Here is a 24009-nt window from a genome sequence, read left to right on the forward strand (position 1 = left end):
AAATTTAGAAAATTGGAATTTAATAAAACAGTAGGTATAATATTATTAGGGTCATTACTTGCTGTTGCTGTGCAATAATTATTATATCAAATATGTTTTGCACAGACCTAAGCTTCAGCAATTGCATGCTTATTCACTATGTGATTGAGTGAAAAGGAAATTTCATTCAACACAAGTAGGAGAGAAATATTCAATAGCAATTGGTAAAAGTCACTGCCATCTGTACAGACTATAAATTTTATTTTCATGACGTATATATGACTTTCGAATCCTTTCCTATTTTTGCTATGATTTCCTTAAATTCTACATATTTTCTTTATAAATATCATTAAAGATCTACTTGACCTAACCATTTAGGTTCTAACCACTAGTCCTGTCATTTTAGTTTAGCTACATAACTTATCAATTTAGTTACAGATCACATCAAATCTTTATTATGGTCATGGTATTATGGTCATGAGGATGGGATAAAGTAATTAAAATAGATTTTATTTATTTATTTATTTATTTATTTAATCACATTTTTATACCGCCCTATCTCCCGGGGGACTCAGGGCGGTTTACAGCCTAATAAAAACATACATATAAATACAAAATAAAACAAAATTAAAAAACTTATTAAATAAGGCCGAATATTAAAAAATTGTGATAAAAATAATAAAACCCCGTTAAAACCAAATTTAAAATTTAAAATTCTAGTCCAGTCCTGAGCAAATAAATAGATGTGTCTTAAGCTCGCGGCGAAAAGTTCGAAGGTCAGGAAGTTGGCGAAGTCCTGGGGGAAGTTCGTTCCAGATGGTGGGAGCCCCCACAGAAAAGGCCCTTCCCCTGGGTGTCGCCAGTCGGCACTGCCTGGCTGATGCCACCCTGAGGAGTCCCTCCCTGTGAGAGCGCACGGGTCGGTGGGAGGCAATCGGTGGCAGCAGACGGTCCCATAGATAACCCGGCCCTGTGCCATGGAGCGCTTTGAAGATAGTTACCAAAACCTTGAAGCGCACCCGAAAGGCCACAGGTAGCCAGTGCAGTCTGCGCAGGAGAGGTGTCAAATGGGAGCCACGAGGGGCTCCCTCTATCACCCGCACAGCTGCATTCTGGACCAACTGGAGCCTCCGGGTGCTCTTCAAGGGGAGCCCCATGTAGAGAGCATTGCAGTAATCCAGACGAGATGTCACGAGAGCATGAGTGACCGTGCATAGGGCATCCCGGTCTAGAAAGGGGCGCAACTGGCGAACCAGGCGAACCTGTTAAAAAGCTCTCCTGGAAACGGCCATCAAATGGTTTTCAAAAGACAGCCATCCATCAGGAGAACGCCCAAGTTGCGCACCCTCTCCATTGGGGCCAATGACTCGCCCCCAACAGTCAGCCGTGGCTGCAGCTGACTGTACCGGGGTGCCGGCATCCACAGCCACTCTGTCTTGGAGGGATTGAGCTTGAGCCTGTTTCTCCCCATCCAGACCCGTACGGCCTCCAGACACCGGGACAGCACTTCGATAGCTTCGTTGGGGTGGCCCAGTGTGGAAAAGTACAGCTGAGTATCATCAGCGTACAGTTGGTACCTCACCCCGAAACCACTGATGATCTCACCCAGCAGCTTCATACAGATGTTGAACAGGAGGGGCGAGAGAATTGACCCCTGCAGCACCCCACAAGTGAGGCGCCTCGGGGTCGACCTCTGCCCTCCCGTCAACACCGTCTGCTACCGATCAGAGAGATAGGAGGAGAACCACCGATAAACGGTGCCTCCCACTCCTAATCTCTCCAACCGGTGCAGCAAGATACCATGGTCAATGGTATCAAAAGCCGCTGAGAGGTCTAATAGGACCAAGGCAGAGGAATAACCCCTATCCCTGGCCCTCCAGAGATCATCAACCAACGCGACCAAAGCTCAGTGCTGTATCCGGGCCAAAAGCCGGACTGGAAAGGGTGTAGATAGACAGTTTCATCCAGGTACCGGGGTAATTGACATGCCACCACACTCTCTACAACCTTCGCCACAAAGCGAAGGTTGGAGACCGGACGATAATTACCTAATACAGCTGGGTCCAGGGAAGGCTTCTTGAGGAGAGGTCTCACCACTGCCTCTTTCAAGGCGGCCGGAAAGATCCCCTCCAACAAAGAAGCATTCGTAATCCCCTGGAGCCAGCCTCGTGTCACCTCCTGCGTGGCCAGTACAACCAGGAGGGGCACGGGTCCAGTAAACATGTGGTGGCATTCAACCTCCCCAGTAACCTGTCCATGTCCTCGGGAGCCACAGGGTCGAACTCATCCCAAACAGTCTCAACAAGACAGCTCTCCGACATCTCACCTGGATCCATCCAATTTTGATCCAGACCATCCCGAAGCTGAATGATTTTATCATATCGTACTTTAATGAGTATTTAATGACAAAGTAATAATTAAAATATATAAAATATATAAATATATATTTATATATAAAATATATAAATATATAAAAAGCTAGAATATATGAAAATATATGAATTTAGATAGATATTGACTATATAGATATGGATATACTTAGATGCAAATATATATAGCACCAGTGGCTGGTGCTGGCCACTCAGGAGGTGACACGAGGCTGGCTCCAGGCGATTATGACTGCTTCTCTGGTGGAGGGTGTCTTTCCGGCCGCCTTGAAAGAGGCGGTGGTGAGGCCCCTCCTCAAGAAGCCTTCCCTGGACCCGGCTGTTTTAGGTAATTATCGTCCGGTCTCCAACCTTCGCTTTGCGGCGAAGGTTGTAGAGAGTATGGTGGCATATCAGTTTCCCTTACACCTGGATGAAACTGTCTATCTAGACCCGTTCCAGTCCGGTTTCCGGCCCGGCTACAGCACGGAGACGGCTTTGGTCGCGTTGGTGGATGATCTCTGGAGGGCCAGGGATAGGGGTTGTTCCTCTGCCCTGGTCCTATTAGACCTCTCAGTGGCTTTCGATACCATCGACCATGGTATCCTGCTGCGCCGGTTGGAGGGATTGGGAGTGGGAGACACCGTTTATCGGTGGTTCTCCTCCTATCTCTCCGATCGGTGCATGAGCGGTGTTGACAGGAGGGCAGAGGTCGGCCCGGCGCCTCACTTGTGGGTGCCGCGGGGTCGATCCTCTCGCCTCTTCTGTTCAACATCTACATGAAACCGCTGGGTGAGATCATCAGTGGTTTGGTGTGAGGTACCAGCTGTGCAGATGACACCCAGCTGTATTTTTCCACGGACCACCCCAACGAAGCTATCAAGTGCTGTCCCGGTGTCTGGAAGCCGTCTGGGTCTGGATGGGGAGAAACAGGCTCAAGCTCAATCCTCCAAGACAGAGTGGCTGTGGATGCGGCATCCCGGTACAGTCAGCTGAGTCCGCAGCTGACTGTCGGTGGCGAGTCATTGGCCCTGATGGAGAGGGTGCGCAACAGGCGTCCTCCTGGATGAGCGGCTGTCTCTAGAAGATCATTTGGCCGTCTCCAGGAGAGCGTTCTACCAGGTTCGCCTGGTGCGCCAGTTCGCCTTTCTAGACCGGGATGCCCTATGCACGGTCACTCACGCACTCGTGGCGTCTCGCCTGGATTACTGCAATGCTCTCTACATGGGGCTCCTTGAAGGGCATCCGGAGGCTGCAGTTAGTCAGAATGCGGCTGCGGGTGATAGAGGGAGCCCTCGTGGCTCCGCGCAGCTATCCTGCGCAGCCTGCACTGGCTACCTGTGGCCTTCGGGTGTGCTTCAAGGTTTTGGTGACCACCTTTAAAGCGCTCCATGGCATAGGGCGGGTTACTTACGGGACCGCCTACTGCTACCGAATACCTCTCACCGACCCGTGCGCTCTCATAGAGGGACTCCTCAGGGTGCCGTCAGCGAGGCAATGTCGTCTGGCGGCGCCCAGGAAGAGCCTTCTCTGTGGGGCTCCCACCCTCTGGAACGAACTACCCCAGGACTTCGTCAGCTTCGGACCTTGGACCTTCCGTTGAGCTTAAGCACTTATTTATTTGCGCAGGACTGAGTTAGATTTTAAATTTACGGGTTTTAAACTGGGTTTTATTTTTATATTTTTAGATATTTGGCTTTTAGAATAAGTTTTTTAATTGTTTTTACTCTGTATTTATGTGTTTTTAAGTGCCTGTTAACCGCCCTGAGTCCCTCGGGAGATAGGGCGGTATACAAATATGATTAAATAAATAAATAAATAAATAAATAAATAAATAAATAAATATAAACAATCTTAAAAAATATAAAAGAAGAATTAGGAGCATTAGATGGTATAGGGGACTATAAAAGGTTAATATGTGGAAGACTACTGTGTTTCCCCAAAAATAAGACCTGGTCTTATATTAATTTTTGCTGCAAATGACACATTAGGGCTTATTTTGTGGTTAAATCTTGTTTTGGGGGAAATATATTACTAAATGCACCCATCTGGCTGACAATCTTAACTGGGGCTTATTTAGGGGGTATGGGTTATATTATGAGCATCCTGAAAAACCATGCTAGGACTTATTTTCCGGTTGGGTCTTATTTTCGGGGAAACAGGGCATACCAAGCTAAAGAGCATTCTAATATGGTGAATTAAGTGTTCATTAAATCTACAGCAAAAGATATCATCTTTTTAAGGGAAAACACACATTCTTATCAAACGTGTCTTTCCTCACTACAAAATAAAAAAGGGCATAAGTACTTATCATTTATCAGATTAACTGCTCTAATTCAGTACTGTCTGGTCATAAATTTGTATCTTCTAGGTAGAAACATTTGTGTACCACCTCAAATAGTTTTTTTCTGTTTATGGAAAGAGAAAATTGCATCCTTAAAATATTTATATAAAAATAATATACAGGCAAAAAAGAGAGGTTCTTCGTTATATTATTTGTCAATATGTAAGTATTATATTTCATATTACAACCATTGCTTGTGGCTCTGACAATGTACTGTGCTCAAAATGATGCTGTGCATTTCAGTTATACTAAGGTACTGTGTATCTAATTATTTACTAAAATGGCTTTCTGTCTTCCCACTCTGAACAATGACAGTAATTTGAATTTTTTTTTCTGATACAAGTAGCATAAAAAGAGAACTTTGATTAGCTGACAGTGTTGGAAATAATCACAGTAAGACATAATTTATCTTATGTTTTTCATTTTAAATAGCATTTTCTGGTAAGTTTATATATTTCATTTCCATTTCATTGCCTTTTACAGTTATTTAATCCTGCAGCAAAGTCATGCTGTTTCTATGGCACCTCAATCTCCATGGCAACAGACTGTGAAGCTATAAATACTATTTTTAATTTAGTGTGAGAAAAAGAAATAAGATTCTGAATGAAAACAAAACCAAAGTACTTTAACTGAAACTTGAAATAATAGTGTTTGAAAAAGCAGATTTCAGTTGTAATATTAACTGTGTTACAGTATCTAACAATATATTTTAATTACAATAACCTGTTTGGGGTTCAAGTGACACATGATCTGGCATTTTGATTTCAAGTCCCAAAATCACAAGTTTAGTTTTCCTTTTTTCATGGCAAATAGAATGTTTTGAAAACTTGCCCATTGTTTATTAATCTGCAGATTTTTGTACATTCCTGAGTGAAATTGTAGCCTCTTCATTCTTCTACTATTTTTGAAAATTATGTTTTAACTGAGAAAAATTAAATCTTTCTATAGAGAATTGAATCAGATAGTGCCATTAATTTAACCATTATTTTTTCTCAATATGGTACTCTTAGGGATATTGGATACCAAATCCCAGTCAAGCCAATGGGTGCATTGACTTAGGGATATGGAAGCTAAATTCCAGCATGTTGGTGAGGCCATTTTGGGAAACACTGAATTGCAAAATAGTACTAAATAATTGTACTATTTGTGTTATAATGTCAATTTAAATTTATACTCTGTAAACTGCTTACTTTGGAAAAAGTAGATTTCTGTCAAAAAGGTTCCATTAAATCTAATTTACTTATTTATATAAGCTATACAATATTATTTTAATATCCTTCATTATCAAATATGTAATAAATATACTACCTTTTACAATTAAATCCATACAATACTGAAAGTCCTTTTTTTTACTCAAGATACCACTTAAATGATAAACAAAAGCTAGCGAACCCTTTTGTGATATAGTTCTGAAACATTTCCCCCTTCTAAATAAGATTTTCAGTTAATTATTTTACTATTTTTATGAGTAAAAATAGTAAAATAAGAAGACATAGAATTTACGTGTGTGCATCCTGTTTTAAACCTTTGTAAATATTCTATGAGAAGATTCAGAATTAATTTAGATAATGTCATGAACTGAAGTAGCAATAGCAGTATATCTGAACTATAATCTGCTGTCCGTATGTGTATCCTTCACGCTGAATGGCAAACCAATCTTGTATATTGCTTTGTAAATTGTATTTGTAGAACCCATGTGGTCGATTATGTTCTAGTTGGATGTAGTGATCAATCACCATTTATACTAAATATAAAACAAAATATAAGTGAGTCTTATTAAAAGAATAAAAGGGATATGGGTGTTTACGGCACATCCTATAATTCAAATAATGTTTCTATCTGAGATGATTCATTAACAGGGAACTATGTTGTATGACACAAAGTAAACATTCCATTATTATCATTCCTTTGTTTAAGATGGGCAAATGGGAGTGTGAAGCATACCAAAGGCATGTCTATTTAACTTTCTTCTATGTTTGCCAGTTGGGCGTAATTACTTGCTGGAATTTTGAATGTTTGGCCTTACAGCAGAGTAACTACTCGGTTTTATCAAGTGATCTGGCAGTGGATTAATTTTTCTCTAAGTCATGAGGCAGCCACATATTTACCAAAATAAAAAGAGGGATTATTTATGGGGCCTAATTAGTGTTGTCTACATGATAAATGAATAGGCATGAATGTGTTGTGTGTGGACAAGGGAGCAAGTGTTTCATAGATTTTATGTGAATGTAAATGTGGTTGAGCATTTACAGATAAACTAGGTAGAAACTCAGGAAAAGGTTTATTTTGACTGATTTGCATTTATGCAAAATTATTTCCCTGTATTTTTTTTTTTTTATGAAAAGCTCAGTATCTATAGGAATAACATGTTGCCCGAATTGTTTTTGTAATCTTTACAAAATTAAACTGGAATAGCAAAGTGCCAAACTTACCAAACCTTGAACTTCCACAATCTCTAATACTAAAAATCATTGAACTATGCCCAATTGCCAGGAACTGCATCTTAGTTATTCTTTGTAAATACAAAGAACCTTGTTTTGCTTTTGTTGTACTGGCTTGTTGAGACACTGGTCTCCAGCAATTTTTAATTTCAGAAAGATTCCATCATCTGACTACTTCTGTTTCTGATTATTATTGTTATTAATATTGTATACTAATAGTGTATGTAGAGTTGTCCATGAAGACAGATTAGAAACTTTAAAGCAATGTTTCTCAACCTCAGCAAGTTTAAGATGCATGGATTTCAACTAGAAAGAGTGCATTTCATCTAGAAAGAGTGCATAGAAGAGCAACAAAGATGATTAGGGGACTGGAGACTAAAACATATGAAGAACGGTTGCAGGAACTCGGTATGTCTAGTTTAATGAAAAGAAGGACTAGAGGAGACATGATAGCAGTGTTCCAATATCTTAGGGTTTGCCACAAAGAAGAGGGAGACAAACTATCCTCCAAAGCACCTGAGGGTAGAACAAGAAGCAATGGGTGGAAACTAATCAAGGAGAGAAGCAACTTAGAACTAAGGAGAAATTTCCTGACAGTTAGAACAATCAATAAGTGGAACAACTTGCCTGCAGAAGTTGTGAATGCTCCAACACTGGAAATTTTTAAGAAAATGTTGGATAGCCATTTGTCTGAAATGGTGTAGGGTTTCCTGCCTCGGCAGGGATTGGACTAGAAGACCTCCAAGGTCCCTTCCAACTCTGTTATTATGTTATGTTATGTTATGTTAAACTCCCAGAATTCCCCAGCCAGCAATGAATTCTACTTGCTGAGTTTGAGAAATTCTGCTTTAGACTGTTGGAAGTGCAGAGATCCATTGCTATCTGCAGGTATGTGTAGTTGCTTGAAACCTCTTAATTGAACCTATGCCAATTCAGTGGCTGGTGTTGATTTTTAGAAAGTTTATATGGACTTAATATGGCATACCTAGGGTGGTTTGGACTTGGAGGAGAAATAAGGTCAGCTCTGGTTAGTGTTTGGATGAGAAACTATGAGAAAATAGCAGAGCTGTAGTCTAGACAGGGAAGTTGTAAACATATCCTAGAAGGCAACAGGAAACAATTTCTGTATTATATAGTATATAGAATTCTTTATTGGCCAAGTGTGATTGGACACACAAGGAATTTGTCTTGTGCTCTCAATGAATATGCTCTCAGTGTACATAAAAGAAAAGATACATTCACCAAGAAACATAAGGTACAACACTTAATAATATTCATAGGGTACAAATAAGCAATCAAACCATATTAGGAAACAGTCAATTTAAATCGTAAGGATACAAGCAATAAGGTTACAGTCATACAATCATAAGTGGGAGGTGATGGGTGATAGGAATGATTTTTTTTTTTTTTTTACATTTATACCCCGCCCTTCTCCGAAGACTCAGGGCGGCTTACAGTGTATAAGGCAATAGTCTCATTCTATTTGTATATTTTTACAAAGTCAACTTATTGCCCCCCCAACAATCTGGGTCCTCATTTTACCTACCTTATAAAGGATGGAAGGCTGAGTCAACCTTGGGCCGGGCTCGAACCTGCAGTAATTGCAGGCTACTGTGTTCTTAATAACAGGCTTTTACCAGCGTGAGCTAAACCGGCCCTGAGAAGAATAGAATAGAATAGAATAGAATAGAATTTTATTGGCCAAGTATGATTGGACACACAAGGAATTTGTCTTGGTGCATATGCTCTCAGTGTACATAAAAGAAAAGATACGTTCATCAAGGTACAACATTTACAACACAATTGATGATCAATATATCAATATAAATCATAAGGATTGCAAGCAACAAGTTATAGTCATACAGTCATAAGTGGAAAGAGATTGGTGATGGGAACTATGAAACGATTAATAGTAGTGCAGATTCAGTAAATAGTCTGACAGTGTTGAGGGAATTATTTGTTTAGCAGAGTGATGGCCTTCGGGAAAAAACTGTTCTTGTGTCTAGTTGTTCTGGTGTGCAGTGCTCTGTAGTGTTGTTTTGAGGGTAGGAGTTGGAACAGTTTATGTCCAGGATGTGATCCAATAATGGATATGCTTGACTCAAAGGAGATCTTGACATATATGAATAATAGATAGATGATAGGTAGATAGATAGATAGATAGATAGATAGATAGATAGATAGATAGATAGATAGATAGATAGATAGATAGATAGATAATTGTACCTCATGAAAGAGTAAATTTCCATACTATGCCAGGATAGGGAAATAACCTGTGCAGAGAAGAGCAACAAAGATGATTAGGCTAAAATATATAAAGGACAGTTGCTGGAATTGGGTATGTCTAATTTAATGAAAAGAAGGACTAGGGGAGACATGATAGCAGTGTTCCAATATCTCAGAGGATACCACAAGCAAGAGGGAGCAAAGCTATTCTCCAAAGCACCTTATGGTAGGACAAGAAGCAATGGATGGAAAGTAATCAAGGAGATTACTAAGGAGAAAGTTAGAACAATTAATCAGTGGAACAACTTGCCTCCAGAAGTTGTGAATGCTGCAACACTGGAGGTTTTTAAGAAGAGATTGGACAACCATTTGTCTGAAATGGTATCGGGTTTCCTGCCTGAGCAGGGGGTTGGAGTAGAACATCTCTAAGGTCCCTTCCAAGTCTGTTACTCTGTTCTGTTCGAAATATATCAGTAGTCAAATAAAAGCCTTCTCTGTAGCTCTTAAGGTATTTTCTGGAGGCTCACGTTGGTTCTTGGAAATATATTTCAGTACTAAAATACTGTGTTTCATTGAGGAATATATAAGAACACATAATGTAATAATATTTGATTGGAAAATATGTAGGAGACATGGAACATTAATCCATTAGTGTAATCTAGATAAATTAATATTTTCTAGGTTACAGAAGCTGTAGTTTTGAAGATGCAGTCAGAATGGATTCCTCAGCCATTCTATCTGAGACTCTTATACTGCATATTAGAGGAATTGAACCTGAGATTTTGATGTATGCAAAGATGACATGTAGCTGTGGGACAGAACTAGGATACAACTATGGTCTCAATATCATCAGTACATTACAGAATTGAAAATATGAGTTCTACTTTGGAAAAATCTGATTCAGTACAGTTCCGTTGGATGCACTTCCAATAGAAAAGCTTTCAACTGCCACCATGAAAACCAAAATATTTATTTTTCAATCTACTTTTCCTTGTCTTGATTTCATGAAGTCCTAATATGACAGGATTTTTAATCACCTTTTTGTTGATCTGTTTGCTGCATTACAATTACTTGATATTAGGATGCATAGTTTGGGAGAGTGAGGTACAATCATTCTACCAACGTTTCTTAAAATGTTTACATTTGTGTAAAGAGTCTGTCTGTTGTTGGTCTATATACCTTGATGAACGTATCTTTTCTTTTATGTACACTGAGAGCATATGCACCAAGACAAATTCCTTGTGTGTCCAATCATACTTGGCCAATAAGATTCTATTCTATTCTATTCTATTCTACTCTATTCTATTCTACTCTATTCTATTCTGTTCTATTCTATTATGTATATATTGAAGCCTCTGTTCTGAAATGATACTGAGTTTACCATGACAATTTTTTTGTCATACTCAGTAGTTCTAAAGATAATCACAAATTGTAGACATCACAGATTAATCTAGAATGCTAGGATTGCTAATTCTAGAACAGTTGGAAGCATTTTCAATTGCCTGGATTAAATGATAAATCAATATTTTCTGGTTACAATAGCTATATGTTGTGTTGTAGTTAGTTTTTCCATCTCTTTCAACATATCATTTATATTCTCTGTCAGTAATTACTACTTTGAGTTGTTGTAACATGATGCATGGGTCATCAGTGATAGTAGTTAGCCACCTTCTCTTCTGTCAGCCTTTTTACTGCCTTCATACTTGCAAATGATTTATTCAAATACATTTAAAGTATTCGTAAATAGATCTTTTCTATCCCTGTATTCTGACTTTTACTTAAGATTTTGCATTTGTTAGAAGGAAAAATACGTTCCAAAATGTTGGGCATTGTACCATATACAGTTCACCTTTGTTAATGCACCTTTGTTGATTTGCAAAGCAAAACTTTATTGAAGCTTTAATAGAAATAATTCACTTCAAATGTTTTTAACCATGCAGTTCGATTTTAACAAAGCATAAACTACTGACATCTAGTGGCTAAATCAGAAACCTGAGGAATATTGAAAATATATCTTAACATCTTCGATATGAAGATGAATGTGAAAATTAAACTGAAATGGCTTTACCCTTGCCATCACTTTTTCTGTTAAAAAATGACTTTTCATTTGATTTTTCTCCCTAAGAAAAAAAGTTCCTAAGTCTATACATTTTTTAAGCTTGCATTATTATAAATATTTATGTGGTTACTGGTGGTTAGTGAGGTCCAGTTCATTATTTTCTTTTAAGGTCCTGCTAGCTGCCATTTCTTTTGTATTACGTTTTTTTTGTTTATTAATATTGTTGTGAATTTTACATTTTATTCACCACGTAGGATTACTTTGGTGAGAGCTCTGGCTATATAAATAGAAAATAAATAAAGAAGATCTCTTCAGATGTTTTTGCCTCTCCAAATGCAGTATTTTACTTAGAAACTGTGGTCAGGCAAAGTAACTGTGGTAAATGGAAACATTTTATAAAAGGATAGCACTGTACCTTCAAAACAAAGACATATTGAGAAATGTTCTCAGTCTCTCTCTGTTCATCCCCTACTTCCAAGCGTTGCATTGGCTGCCCCTCCTGTCTATGTTTAAAAGACTACTTATTTTTTCAAGACCCAGCAAAGCATACTTCTTTCAGTGCTAAGCTTTGAGCATTGCACACTGTAGTTATTAGTACCTTCCTACAAGACTTCTTAATACTTGCTGTACTGATGACTTTATGGCTGCTGGGCTTTCTCCAAAATTAGCAGTTTTCAATGCTGGTAAGTGAGGAGGAAACAGACAAGGGGGTGGAGGAGCCGGTTTTACCTCCTCAATCTAGCAGTCTCAGCTACACTGATATCACAGGAGGATGAGTCAGCTTGTGTGTTCACAAGTAAATATGGTGAAAATGCCTGTGTAGAGCCGCTGTTGCATCTTTCCGCACTACTATGATATGTGAACTAGGGTGTTTGACTAATACTAGGGAGATCCAGTCTCAACTTCACCCAAAGTCATGAAGCCTCAATGAGTGACTTTTGGGCAATCATTCTCTCTCAGTTCAACCTCCTTCACAAGGTTGTTTGTTTTTTTGTTTTTGTTTTTTGAATAATTTTTATTTCCATTTTCCAACATCATATTTATGTACAAACTATTATCCATCATTAATCATTAATTTTTATTTATAACTGATTCAGGCCTGCCCGATTGCCACTTCCTTTCTACACAACCTCCCTCTCTACCCTCTACTACTTTCCCTCTCTACCCTCTACTACTTTCCCATCCTTCATCTCCTTCACTTTACTACTTCCTCTCCTCCTTCTCCACTCCTCCCTTCTTCCACCCTTCTTCCACCCTATCTAACCTTCTTATTCCCCTCCTCCTTCTCTACTCTTTCCTACCTACTTTCTTCCCTCCTTCTACTCCTCTCTCCTTTTCTTCCTGAAATGGCAGTCGAGCATCCCCAATATCATTTTAATTTTTTTTAATTTCATATCTTCAAAAATTACTGTACATTAATAATCAATCCATGTATCATTTCCCCTTCCCCCTCCTCCCCTTCCCCCCAGACTTCCCAGAGCAAATACCGGGTATTATAACCAACAATCACAAGCTAAAGTATACAAAATATACATAACCTCCCACCTTTAAAAATTTAAAACTTTAGATCCCTCACATTAAGAATAAAAGATAGGAAAGAATAATAAAAGAAAAGAAAAGAAGCAATACCAACTTCACATATTACTTCTTCTTACAGTCCATTTTTAAAATTAATCCATCTTCTCAAATTCATTTTTTTCCACTTGTATATTCCTTCAAATTTCATAAGTCCATTTCTCAAATTAGAGTCCATTTTCTCGAACTCAAATTTTTATCACTTATATATTTCTTCAATTGCCATAACATTTAATGTCCGTTCTTCTTACAGTCCATTTTAAAATTAATCCATCTTCTCAAATTCAATTTTTTCACCCACTTATATATTCCTTCAAATTTCATAAGTCCATTTCTTAAATTACAATCCAGCTTCTCAAATTCAAATTTTCATCACTTATATATTTCTTCAATTGTCATAAGATTTAATATCCAATCTTCCAATACTACTCCATCAATCAAATATCATTTCAAATAAAATCTCTCAAATATAATATTTCCAGCTTAACTTCATAACTTTTACTATCTATAAACGTATCAATTAAAATAAATAATCATTTAAACTACATCCACAATATAACAGTAAGCAGTTAAAATCATTACATCCACATTATCTAAATTCATAAATTTCACTTTCCATCCTTCACAATTGAATAATATCATCCCATAGATTTATACCATACAAATAGCAAATAACAAAAATCCTATAATTTATATCCTAAACAAATCAATTCCAAAAATTAACCATAATCATCATATTCACATCTTAAACATTCCTCCCAACTTCACAAGGAATCTTCACAAGGTTGTTATGGTAGGAAAGAGCACTATTTATTTTATTTATTAATCAGAGTTGTCTGGCCACCCAGCTCACGGAAAGTGACTTTGTGTCCTTCCTTGAGATCCTGACGGAAATATGAGGAGTAATTCGAAGAAGCAAACAAGTACTGGCAGCCTGTGGGTCCCAAAGGATTCCCCACCCTTGCTGTAAAGAGTCACTTCCTTTGTTTTAACAGCTGTGTGTTGTAGAAGGAGTTCCTCTTCTAGCTCTGCCCTCCACCAGTGAAGCTCATAGGGAGGTGGAAGAAGAACTCTGCTTTATCCGGTTCTCCTGAAGAAGAGGTTTTACTGTATAGAGGTGGTCAAGATGATAAAAGGACTGACAGTCAAATCCCATTTCCTTCTTCATACACTACGAATCATGAAGCATAATAGTAACCATGTTGGCAAAATCCAAAATCTAGATCATAAGTTCTTAAGTTCTTAATTAAGTCAGTCAAGATTTAATAATAACTCTATAAACTTTTGAACATCTTTAAGGTATACCGCACTATGAAATTGCGCTTCTCATTTCCAAATTTGCTGTAAAACAGATTTTTCAGTGAAGTTCTGTATTGTAACCCTCATGTTTCTTGGCAGAATCCTGCAGCCAATTCTTGCCTATATCTAATTTGGCTACTCACCTAATATGTGTAGTTTAATATAAGAACTATACATGAGAGAAGAAGAAAAGAAGAAATTTCAGGGTATTTGAAGTTACATTTAGCTTATAATCAGGAAGTGACGTTTTGTTTTGTTTTTTGTTTTGTTTCATTTCGTGGAGGGAGTTGTTTGTTTGCATCGATTAGAATGCCTTGGGGATGGTTTAGGAATTTTTCACTTTCATTTTTTTCTTTTTCAAAAAAAATGCAAAAACTGTATACTCTGCTTCTGATATAATTTTTCTTAAGTCTTCTCCTCACTGTTCTTGCATACCACGAATTCTAAGAGCTCCTTCCATAAGTTTATATTGTAATATCACAACCTGATCTTCATTTTGATCCACTTTTTTCTGAACACCTTGCATTTTATCTTCTAAATGCTTATTTGACTGAGACATCTGTTGCATTTCCTCTTCCAATCCCTCAATTTTTTTACTCAGTCCTTGAACTGCCATGAGAATATCTTCTCTTATTTTTGCATTTGGCATTAAAATTCTCCATCATCTCTTTTTGCCTATCTTCAGAAAGTTTTAATTGTTCTTTCAATATATCCTCAAGACTTGGTTCAGATCCCCTTCTTCCAGAAGGCTTTAAAGGTTTAGCTGCCATTCTGTCTTCAAAAGATCAGAATTTAAACTTAACAACTTCCTTTACTCCATTCAGTATAAGAGAACTCCGTTTGTAACAATGCACAAAAAAGGCTACTTTGTTGTACTAAAAAAATTTACTTTCACTTTCAGACGCCATTTTAAAAGTCAATTAATCAGAGACAAAGAAAGGTTTCAGGTTTCAAAAAGGGAGTCGGTACTTGCCGTGTTGATTCTACATCAAAGATCGAACGCTTGTGAAATTCCCGTCTGCTTAGAAAATCAATCAATTTAATAAGTCTTTTTGAGCAGAAGCGACTCTCCTACTCCTTTTTCCTGAAAAAAAACAGGAGCGCGTTTGAAGTTGGAGGGAGTGGAATTCGGTGGGATCATAAATCCAGGAAAATTCGCTCTTAAGAGCAAACCCCCTGTCTATATCTACCACTTTTCCACAGCTCTGCATAACCCTCTTTTGCCCAAAGGGTATGCTAAGGTCAGTGAACAGTGATTTATACTGTTTCACTGACTTTTACAATCTTCTAACGCGGAGTGCCCTGTTAGAGCACCCAGCAGGAGCGGTGACGACCCCAAGAGGTAGCTTACCAAATTGATAAAATATATATAGTTAATTCCTGGATCGCAAGACAGAGAAAGCTTCCTCGGGACATTGTGGTTTATTTTGTGAAAAGGACTATGAGAAATCAGATTTTGCAAGTTTCATATCAGACAACTTTAAAAATTGGAGAACAGGAGCTGAAGGTGTTGAAAGAGATTCCTTCCAAGATGTTAAGAGATAGGAAGGAATTTGTTTTTTTTACACAAGAACTTAAAAAACATCAGATTCAATTCAGATGGGAGGTGCCAGTTGGACTGACAGTATTTTATCAAGGAAGGAGATACAGAATTGACACTGTTTTAAAGGCAAAGGATTTTCTTTCTACAGTTTTGAAAGTTGAAACAGAAGTGATAGAAAAACTTCAAGAGATTCAAGAAGGCGTGGTGATCCAAGAGCCTTTATTGCTGCCAGCATTAGAGGAACCACAAGAGCAAAGGGTGACAAGAGGAGCTCTTAAGCGTAAAGAAGAGCAACAGTCTCAAAGTAAAAGTCAGGACCCCAGTATGGAATTTGGCTGAGATGGCTAAAATCTCAGCTTTTTTAAAAGACAATACGCAGGAAAGATATTTAATTGAATGGAAAAAATGGATTGATTATATACAAAACAGATATCAGATTAAGAAATATCAGATTGCCTTTGAATAATTAGAAAGTTATTTTATTTAATGGGGAGGGGGTTGGGAGATGAAAAGCTTTGGATGAGGTTAATTGGATTGGAAGGGAAAATTTTATTCTATGTTTGGTTTATGTATAACAATACCTTGTGATTGACCCGGGAAGCGGGGGAGGAGGGGAAGGGGTTTTTGGGAGGGAGGGGGGAAAAAAGGGGGGAAAATGTCTTTGTTTGTTTTTTTTAAAACTTTTTCAATAAAAAAAAAACCTGTATACTCTGGAAATACCACAATAGTCTTATTTCTTTTATAAGATGAGATGACAGAAAAAACAAAGCAAATTTTCTTGTCTTTCTTTGGCATAGTGTACATAATTTATCTTGTTATGTACATATATACCCATTTTAATATATACAATATAGCTATTTTTAGCATTTTCTTGCTTAGTTGTTCATATTATCTATTTGTTGTTTCGCTTCTTTGTTGCCTTTGTCTCGAAGAAGCAAACAAGTACTGGCAGCCTGTGGGTCCCAAAGGATTCCCCACCCTTGCTGTAAAGAGTCACTTCCTTTGTTTTAACAGCTGTGTGTTGTAGAAGGAGTTCCTCTTCTAGCTCTGCCCTCCACCAGTGAAGCTCATAGGGAGGTGGAAAAGAACTCTGCTTTATCTGGTTCTCCTGAAGAAGAGGTTTTACTGTATAGAGGTGGTCAAGATGATAAAAGGACTGACAGTCAAATCCCATTTCCTTCTTCATACACTACGAATCATGAAGCATAATAGTAACCATGTTGGCAAAATCCAAAATCTAGATCATAAGTTCTTAAGTTCTTAATTAAGTCAGTCAAGATTTAATAATAACTCTATAAACTTTTGAACATCTGTAAGGTATACCGCACTATGAAATTGCGCTTCTCATTTCCAAATTTGCTGTAAATTAGATTTTTCAGTGAAGTTCTGTATTGTAACCCTCATGTTTCTTGGCAGAATCCTGCAGCCAATGCTTGCCTATATATAGATTGGTTTATAATATAATGCCCTGGTCTGTCTTCTCTTCTGTTAATCTAATTTACAAGAAGGATTGAAGTATTTGTTTTGAAGGATTTCTCGAGAATACTTCCAGCCTGCTTTAAATGTAATAATCTTGAATAATATACTTATCAAAGGCAAATATAGCCGCACAGTTTCTTGTTTATCATCTGAGCTTAGCTGTTATTTAATGTGCAACAAATACTGAGCTTCTGCTGTCTTATCCAAAAATAAATATGTACTCTTCATCTTAAATCAGATAAAAAGGGTATTTTTATCCTATAACACAATTTAATTTATAAAGGATTCTCTCCAATATTTAGATCTTATAAAGATCTAAAATGAGTATGCACCTTTCAGCAGAATTACCAGCAATAAAATCAGCTTAAATTCTAACTCAGCCAGTTAAACAAACTCATGAGTGTTTCTTTTGATTGGCATAATGGCATTTGGAGAACTGTCATCACAAGTAGCTTCAACTTTTGAATCAATCCCCTATCCAAGTATCTTCTAGACCAACCACTTGAACATTGGTGCCTTCTCAGCAAGTTTATTAATGGCACAAACAATAGCAGAAGCTCAATCTGTGCTTTGCTAATTTATTTATTTATTTAGTGCAAATTGCAATTATTGCAGCATTCTTCTAGGACATCTTCCCAGTCCTTACCTTACAGTAACCTTTTTAATATGGTCAGCAAGTTTTGTATGACCAGGTATTCAGTTGTCCAATTACATCAGCTGCTGATACTTAAATCCAACACTTTTAGGGGGAATTCAGTATTGGTGGTCCTTGCTTTTATCTTATGTTTCAGTTTTTCGCGCTGGTCTGTTGGATTGAAATAGAAGCGCTTTATATAAGAGAATGATTAATTGTTTCAATTTAATTACTATAAAAACATATTAAGGATTTTTTTAACTTTACACTTTAGCTCATTTGATATCTCTTAAGGAGACACAACTGGGTTGATGGAAGATATAATCCATTGATTTTGTCTGTGCTGAGGTGATGTTACATAAAGGCAATGTCTATCTGAGGTGAAGGCCATGTATATGAATTGTATAAAAGCCATACTGATCTAGGACAATAGTAGGCCTGCTAGATAAAAAAATTGTGTCCAAGTCATTATTTTTAAGTAAAAAATAAAGTAACAAAAGTGGGTGAGAGGTATCTTTGATGACAGTAAGATGTAACAGATTGCTTAAAGTTTTTTTCCTTGCCCTTTTGTGAAAAAAAAATCTAATTGAAATAAACAGTAGATATCAGCAGTCCATAACTACAATGGGCATGGATTTATTTTTTCACTCTTGGATATATTTAATTTGGCTACTCACCTAATATGTGTAGTTTAATATAAGAACTATACATGAGAGAAGAAAAGAAGAAATTTCAGGGTATTTGAAGTTACATTTAGCTTATAATCAGGAAGTGACGTTTTGTTTTGTTTTTTTGTTTTGTTTCATTTCGTGGAGGGAGTTGTTTGTTATGCATTAGAATTAGAATGCCTTGGGGATGGTTTAGGAATTTTTCACTTTCATTTTTTTCTTTTTCAAAAAAAAATGCAAAAACTGTATACTCTGGAAATACCACAATAGTCTTATTTCTTTTATAAGATGAAATGACAGAAAAAACAAAGCAAATTTTCTTGTCTTTCTTTGGCATAGTGTACATAATTTATCTTGTTATGTACATATATACCCATTTTAATATATACAATATAGCTATTTTTAGCATTTTCTTGCTTAGTTGTTCATATTATCTATTTGTTGTTTCGCTTCTTTGTTGCCTTTGTCTTGTTTTATCCCTTTAATAAGAATCAATAAAATCAGGAATTTTAGCTACCCTTAAAAAGCTATATTTCTCTTAATAGTGGCTTGTGTCCCTTATGGCCCTGTCCCTACAATCTCATAATCCTGTTTTCACAACAGTGTCGCCTGCTTAGGGTTGAAAGGCTGTGGACCAAGCTGTAGAGTCAAAAAAAAAAATGCTGTGGGAACTAGTTCTGCTTCAACACACATTGCTTCAATGGAACTCTCAATCAGAAGTTATCTTGGCTCCTCATTCTTTGACATCTTCCCTTCTTTTTCTTGGAGCAGAAGGAGGGAGAAGGAGAATCCTTGGCAAACATGACAGAATCTGTATGATACATCCATGAAATAGTTAAAGAGTTAAGTAGTCCATGGATCTGTCCTCCCATCCCTCTGATTCAAGAGCTAAATGAATTTGTAGCTGCCAATTATACTTTTCTTCCCCAGCAACTCTACGACAATGCCTAAGAAACTGACTTTGACTTTCCCAGTAGCCAACTTTAGGAGATGGTGGCAAGGGAAGGAGAAGTCAGTTAAAATCTATCATTTCCACAATCATATTGACTTCTGGATTACAGTTCTTTCTCTAGATTTAAATAGCCTTCCGTTCATGAAGAAAGCACCTCATGTTCCAGCCTCTTATGTATAGTAATAGACATGATATTCAATAGACAGAAGATGTCGAATTTCACTTTTGTATCACAAGTTCATATTAATCTCATAGAAATATATTCCTCACCTGGATAAAAGCCAGTTGTAGGGAAAAAAAGTTCCTTTAGGTCAACAGGAATTTATGACAATATGTACAAACTTTGAAAGAGAAGGAAGAATATACCTTTCTTAAATAAGACTGAGGAGGAAATGGTAACATTTATTAATACTTAGGATAATAAAAAGTTTGTTTTTCTTTATCTATCTGTCTGTCTGTCTGTCTGTCTGTATATATGTATATATACATACACATTTACAGTAAATATAAGGGTACATATACATATATACACGCTTCATAGTTTTATTTTCTTTAGAGAAAATATAGCAATTTTGTCTAATTCTATTTTGTCTGTGATCATTTGTTTGATGTGGGAATACTAGTGCTGTACACAATTTTACCTTATTTAATTGAATTTGCTGTGAATTTTTATTTATTATTGCTAGGTCTTTCAGCAATCTATCCACTACGACTCCAATATAATTTATCGAATAAGTATATTGAATTTAGATTAAATAGCAACCAATTTATTAAAGTTAATAGCTATATTTAGGGAAATGCTATTTTAAGGTGTTTGAGTTTTTGAATTGAGAAAGTGGGACCTTCATATATAACTATCAAGGTTATGATAGAATAGCTCAGATGGTCACCAAGAGACAATTCCATGTGCATTATTTCATAAGTATGTTTTGATTATCATATGTATGTATAGATTAACTGTCACTTCCATACTTTCCCCCCCATTTCTTTCACCATCCTAATATCATCTTAAGTTTTTCTTTTCATAAGATATCTTTTCTAATTCCTCTATTGCAGGTTAGGAGTTATAGAATGTATGTATATCAATATACTTTCCATTCCATATTGCCTTTGTTTTGTGGGAGGTCTGAACAGAGCTGGAGTCATTCAGTGCCTGTCTTAAGATAATTGAAGTAGCTTTTCTGAATACCTTTATAGGTATTTCAGTTACCCAGCACATAGTGATACCATTCCATTAAGTTCTACAAATGAATGCTATTCATTCACTCATCCAATACATGCTAACCCATATTCATTTTTTGCTTATTTTCTAGATAAAGTAGGTTATGAAAAAATAAAAATGCTTATATTACCCTAGAAGCCATCACATATACGTTTCTCTTTTTTTGTCATTTTTTTCTTACAGCACATTTATGTATTACTTTTTTTTAATGTATGTAACACCATCACTATAATGTTTGTGTTTTGCTATTTTTTTATTAACTAATTAAACAGCAATAAAATATAAATAAAAATATTACCCTAGTAACCATTAATACAAGTGAAAAGCAAAATAATTTATTTTGGCAAAATGTAATCAACTTTAGTGAGTTGTGCTTCAATATATTTTTAAGTTTCCACTTTATCATTTACTGCATTGCAGCCAGGAAAAGCTGTATGATATCAGATATGGTCGCTCCTTTGATATTTGTGCTGGCATCTCAGAAACCTTTGTAACATTGGTCTGACATATTATTTCACTTGTTATAGAGTACCATGCTGTGATTTTGCAGTTAAAAAGGGAACATAAAGATGAAATTGAGAAACTAAAAGTAAGTATTCTTGGGCATTTATTAATATAAAAATATTTCCTCTTCCACTGTCAAAATGTTATATAAATTTGTTGAATGTTCTTATTACACATCTTTTGTATTGAAAATATTTTTCATCTTCAAATGTTGTCAGAATTTTAAACAGTCTCAAATAACACTTCCTTAGAGGCATAGTAGACCTCTGTGAATGCCAAGCATTGTTAACTATTAGAGAGACCACAGGATGATATAAATCAATCTTGTCCTATCATTCATGCTGAACTGTTGTCTTCATCTATCTTAAAGGAACCATCCTGGTATTTAAAGATTAGGAAAAATACGAGTTTTAGGTTAATATATTTACATTTCTTTCATTAGCTACAGTATTTACTGCAATTGGGTTTTCAGGAACAAGGATTAAAAGTTTATTATGTTTTATGTTTATGTCTTCAGTTTTGTGTTATTCAGTAACAGTATATCTAGTTAAACTGATCCATTGCTTCAGAACAGGGCCGTCTTAAAAGCATTATGGGACCCAGGAAAAGCAGTGTATTGGGACCCCTACAACAACTACTTACAGGAATAAAAATGTAAATGGTTGATAAAATTAAACATATATTTATTTTATTGGCACTTCCAACAAAATCAGTGTTGAAATATTAAAAACATGTGGGCTTCCCTTGTACAGGGAAAAAAATCAGTGTTAATTTCTATTAATGCTTGTTCGTATTAATTAAAAAAAATGCAGTAAAATGTAATAAATATGTTGCTGTATTTATATGATATACAAGGTGCATTGAAGGGTTAACATACACAGATTAGTATGGGGCCCATTCAGAAAACCACACATCTGTCTGATCTGAAAAGAAAAGGATACAGAATAAATAATTACATTTACAAAAAGTAATATTTCTGTTATTCTATTTTCCTTCATTAGTAAGTATTCCCAACATAAGAGTAAGTTAAATGAAAAACAGAAGCATATGCCATTATATTTTGCATTTATATCCAGGCACCTGATGTGTACATAAGCTTTTTTACAGTCTTTGTTGATAATATCCTTTTCCTAATTGTACTTAAATATTTTCATTAAACTATACTGTAAAAAATAGCATCCAATAAACCTATTTGACAATGCTGAGTCCAAACTCAGCAGTATCCAATTATGCTGTGAATTCAAAACCACCTGGGTCTATACCTATTTCCCATTGATTGGGGGGGTGGGGGAAGGGACAATGCATTTCTCAATTTCTGGATAATGCAAACTTAGGAAGGTCAACTCTTTCATCCTCTGAGACATTTAAAGCAAAATGATTGGGACCTTATGGTTCTCCAGATGGTGTTGGATCGGTCCTCATCATTCCTAACCATTGACTATGTTGGCTGCATTGAATGCTGGAAGAGCATTCCAGCAACATCTGGAGGACGACGGGGTTCCTTGCCTGTTACATACATACAACCAAACCTTATAAAAAATAATTTTTGTTTTTTAAAAAAATCCACTAGAGGTCAGTTAAGCATCTCTTTCTTTTCCTGGTAGAGAAAAAAAAATGTTACAAGGTTAGTTGCTTCCTGTTTTTTCCTATCTTAGAAATATTAACAGTTTGTAGAATGTTTTTTTACACGGCACTTGGCAGTGAGTATCTTATTCTGTGTCCAGGCCTCTGGCTATATACCTTATTTTGCATTCTAATGGAGTGGAAAATTCAGAACTTAAACACAAATACTCAAATGAATTTTCTTTATGGAATATGAGCAACTAATTGCAAAGCAAAGCTCAGTGTTACCGTGTTTCCCTGAAAATAAGACCCAACCGGAAAATAAGCCCTTGCATGTTTTTTTAGGGTGCTCATAATATAAGCCCTACCCCAAAAATAAGTCCCAGTTAAGATTGTCAGCTGGATTTAGTACCACATTCCTCTGAAAATAAGACCTAACCTGAAAATAAGCTCTAATGGGTCTTTTGGAGCAAAATTTAATATAAGACCCAGTCTTATTTTAAGGAAACATGGTAGTTATAGTGACCTCTTCAGAAGAAGGTGAAAAGAAATAACATTTCTATGGAGTGAGCAACTGGATTAAGAATTAGGGTGCACTTTCATTAAATTCTTTAAGAGAATTACAAATTTAATTCTTCGTTAATTAAACTAATCAGCATTTTCTAGAACATCTCAGAGAGTGAGATCTTCATATGCTTATCTGTTTTTATACTAGATGTCTTTTTATTTTAATGGTAATAGTTAATAATAATTAATCTTTACTTAAATTAATATAATAGATTAATAAATACTAATTTATTATTATAAGCAGTCTTCAAATTTAACAGTAAGGTAAGTCAGGATCCTAAAATTCAAAAATTCAAACCCTGTATAACGTTAGAACTAAGTATTGAATTTATACTGTAGTGCAGGTAGTCTAACTTAAAACCAAAATTGGGATTAGAATATCCATTTCTGAGTACAGTGATTGTTAAGTGAGTCATGCTCAATTTTATGATTTTATTTGCAGTTGTTGTTAACTATGTGGTCATTAAATGAATCTCCCCCCCCCTTTCACTTTGCTTGTTGGAAATCAGTTGAGAAGGTAGCAAATGGCAATCACATGATCTGGAGACATTGTAAGCATTTTAAACACATGTGGTTGCCAAGCACCCA

At 36.3% G+C, this 24009-nt stretch overlaps 1 protein-coding gene across 6 annotated transcripts in view; it reads left to right on the forward strand.

The window, feature by feature from the left end:
- The window catches only part of FMN1 (formin 1), a 118416-nt gene that overhangs the window by 30273 nt on the left and 64134 nt on the right, over positions 1-24009 (forward strand). For all 6 annotated transcript variants that reach the window (XM_058162140.1, XM_058162137.1, XM_058162136.1 and 3 more), the window contains one exon: positions 21315-21376. In XM_058162140.1, coding sequence (XP_058018123.1) covers positions 21315-21376 — 62 coding nt within the window. The remainder of the gene's footprint in view (positions 1-21314; positions 21377-24009) is intronic.

The sequence above is a fragment of the Ahaetulla prasina genome, chromosome 1 (assembly GCF_028640845.1).
Source record: "Ahaetulla prasina isolate Xishuangbanna chromosome 1, ASM2864084v1, whole genome shotgun sequence".
NCBI lineage: Eukaryota > Metazoa > Chordata > Lepidosauria > Squamata > Colubridae > Ahaetulla > Ahaetulla prasina.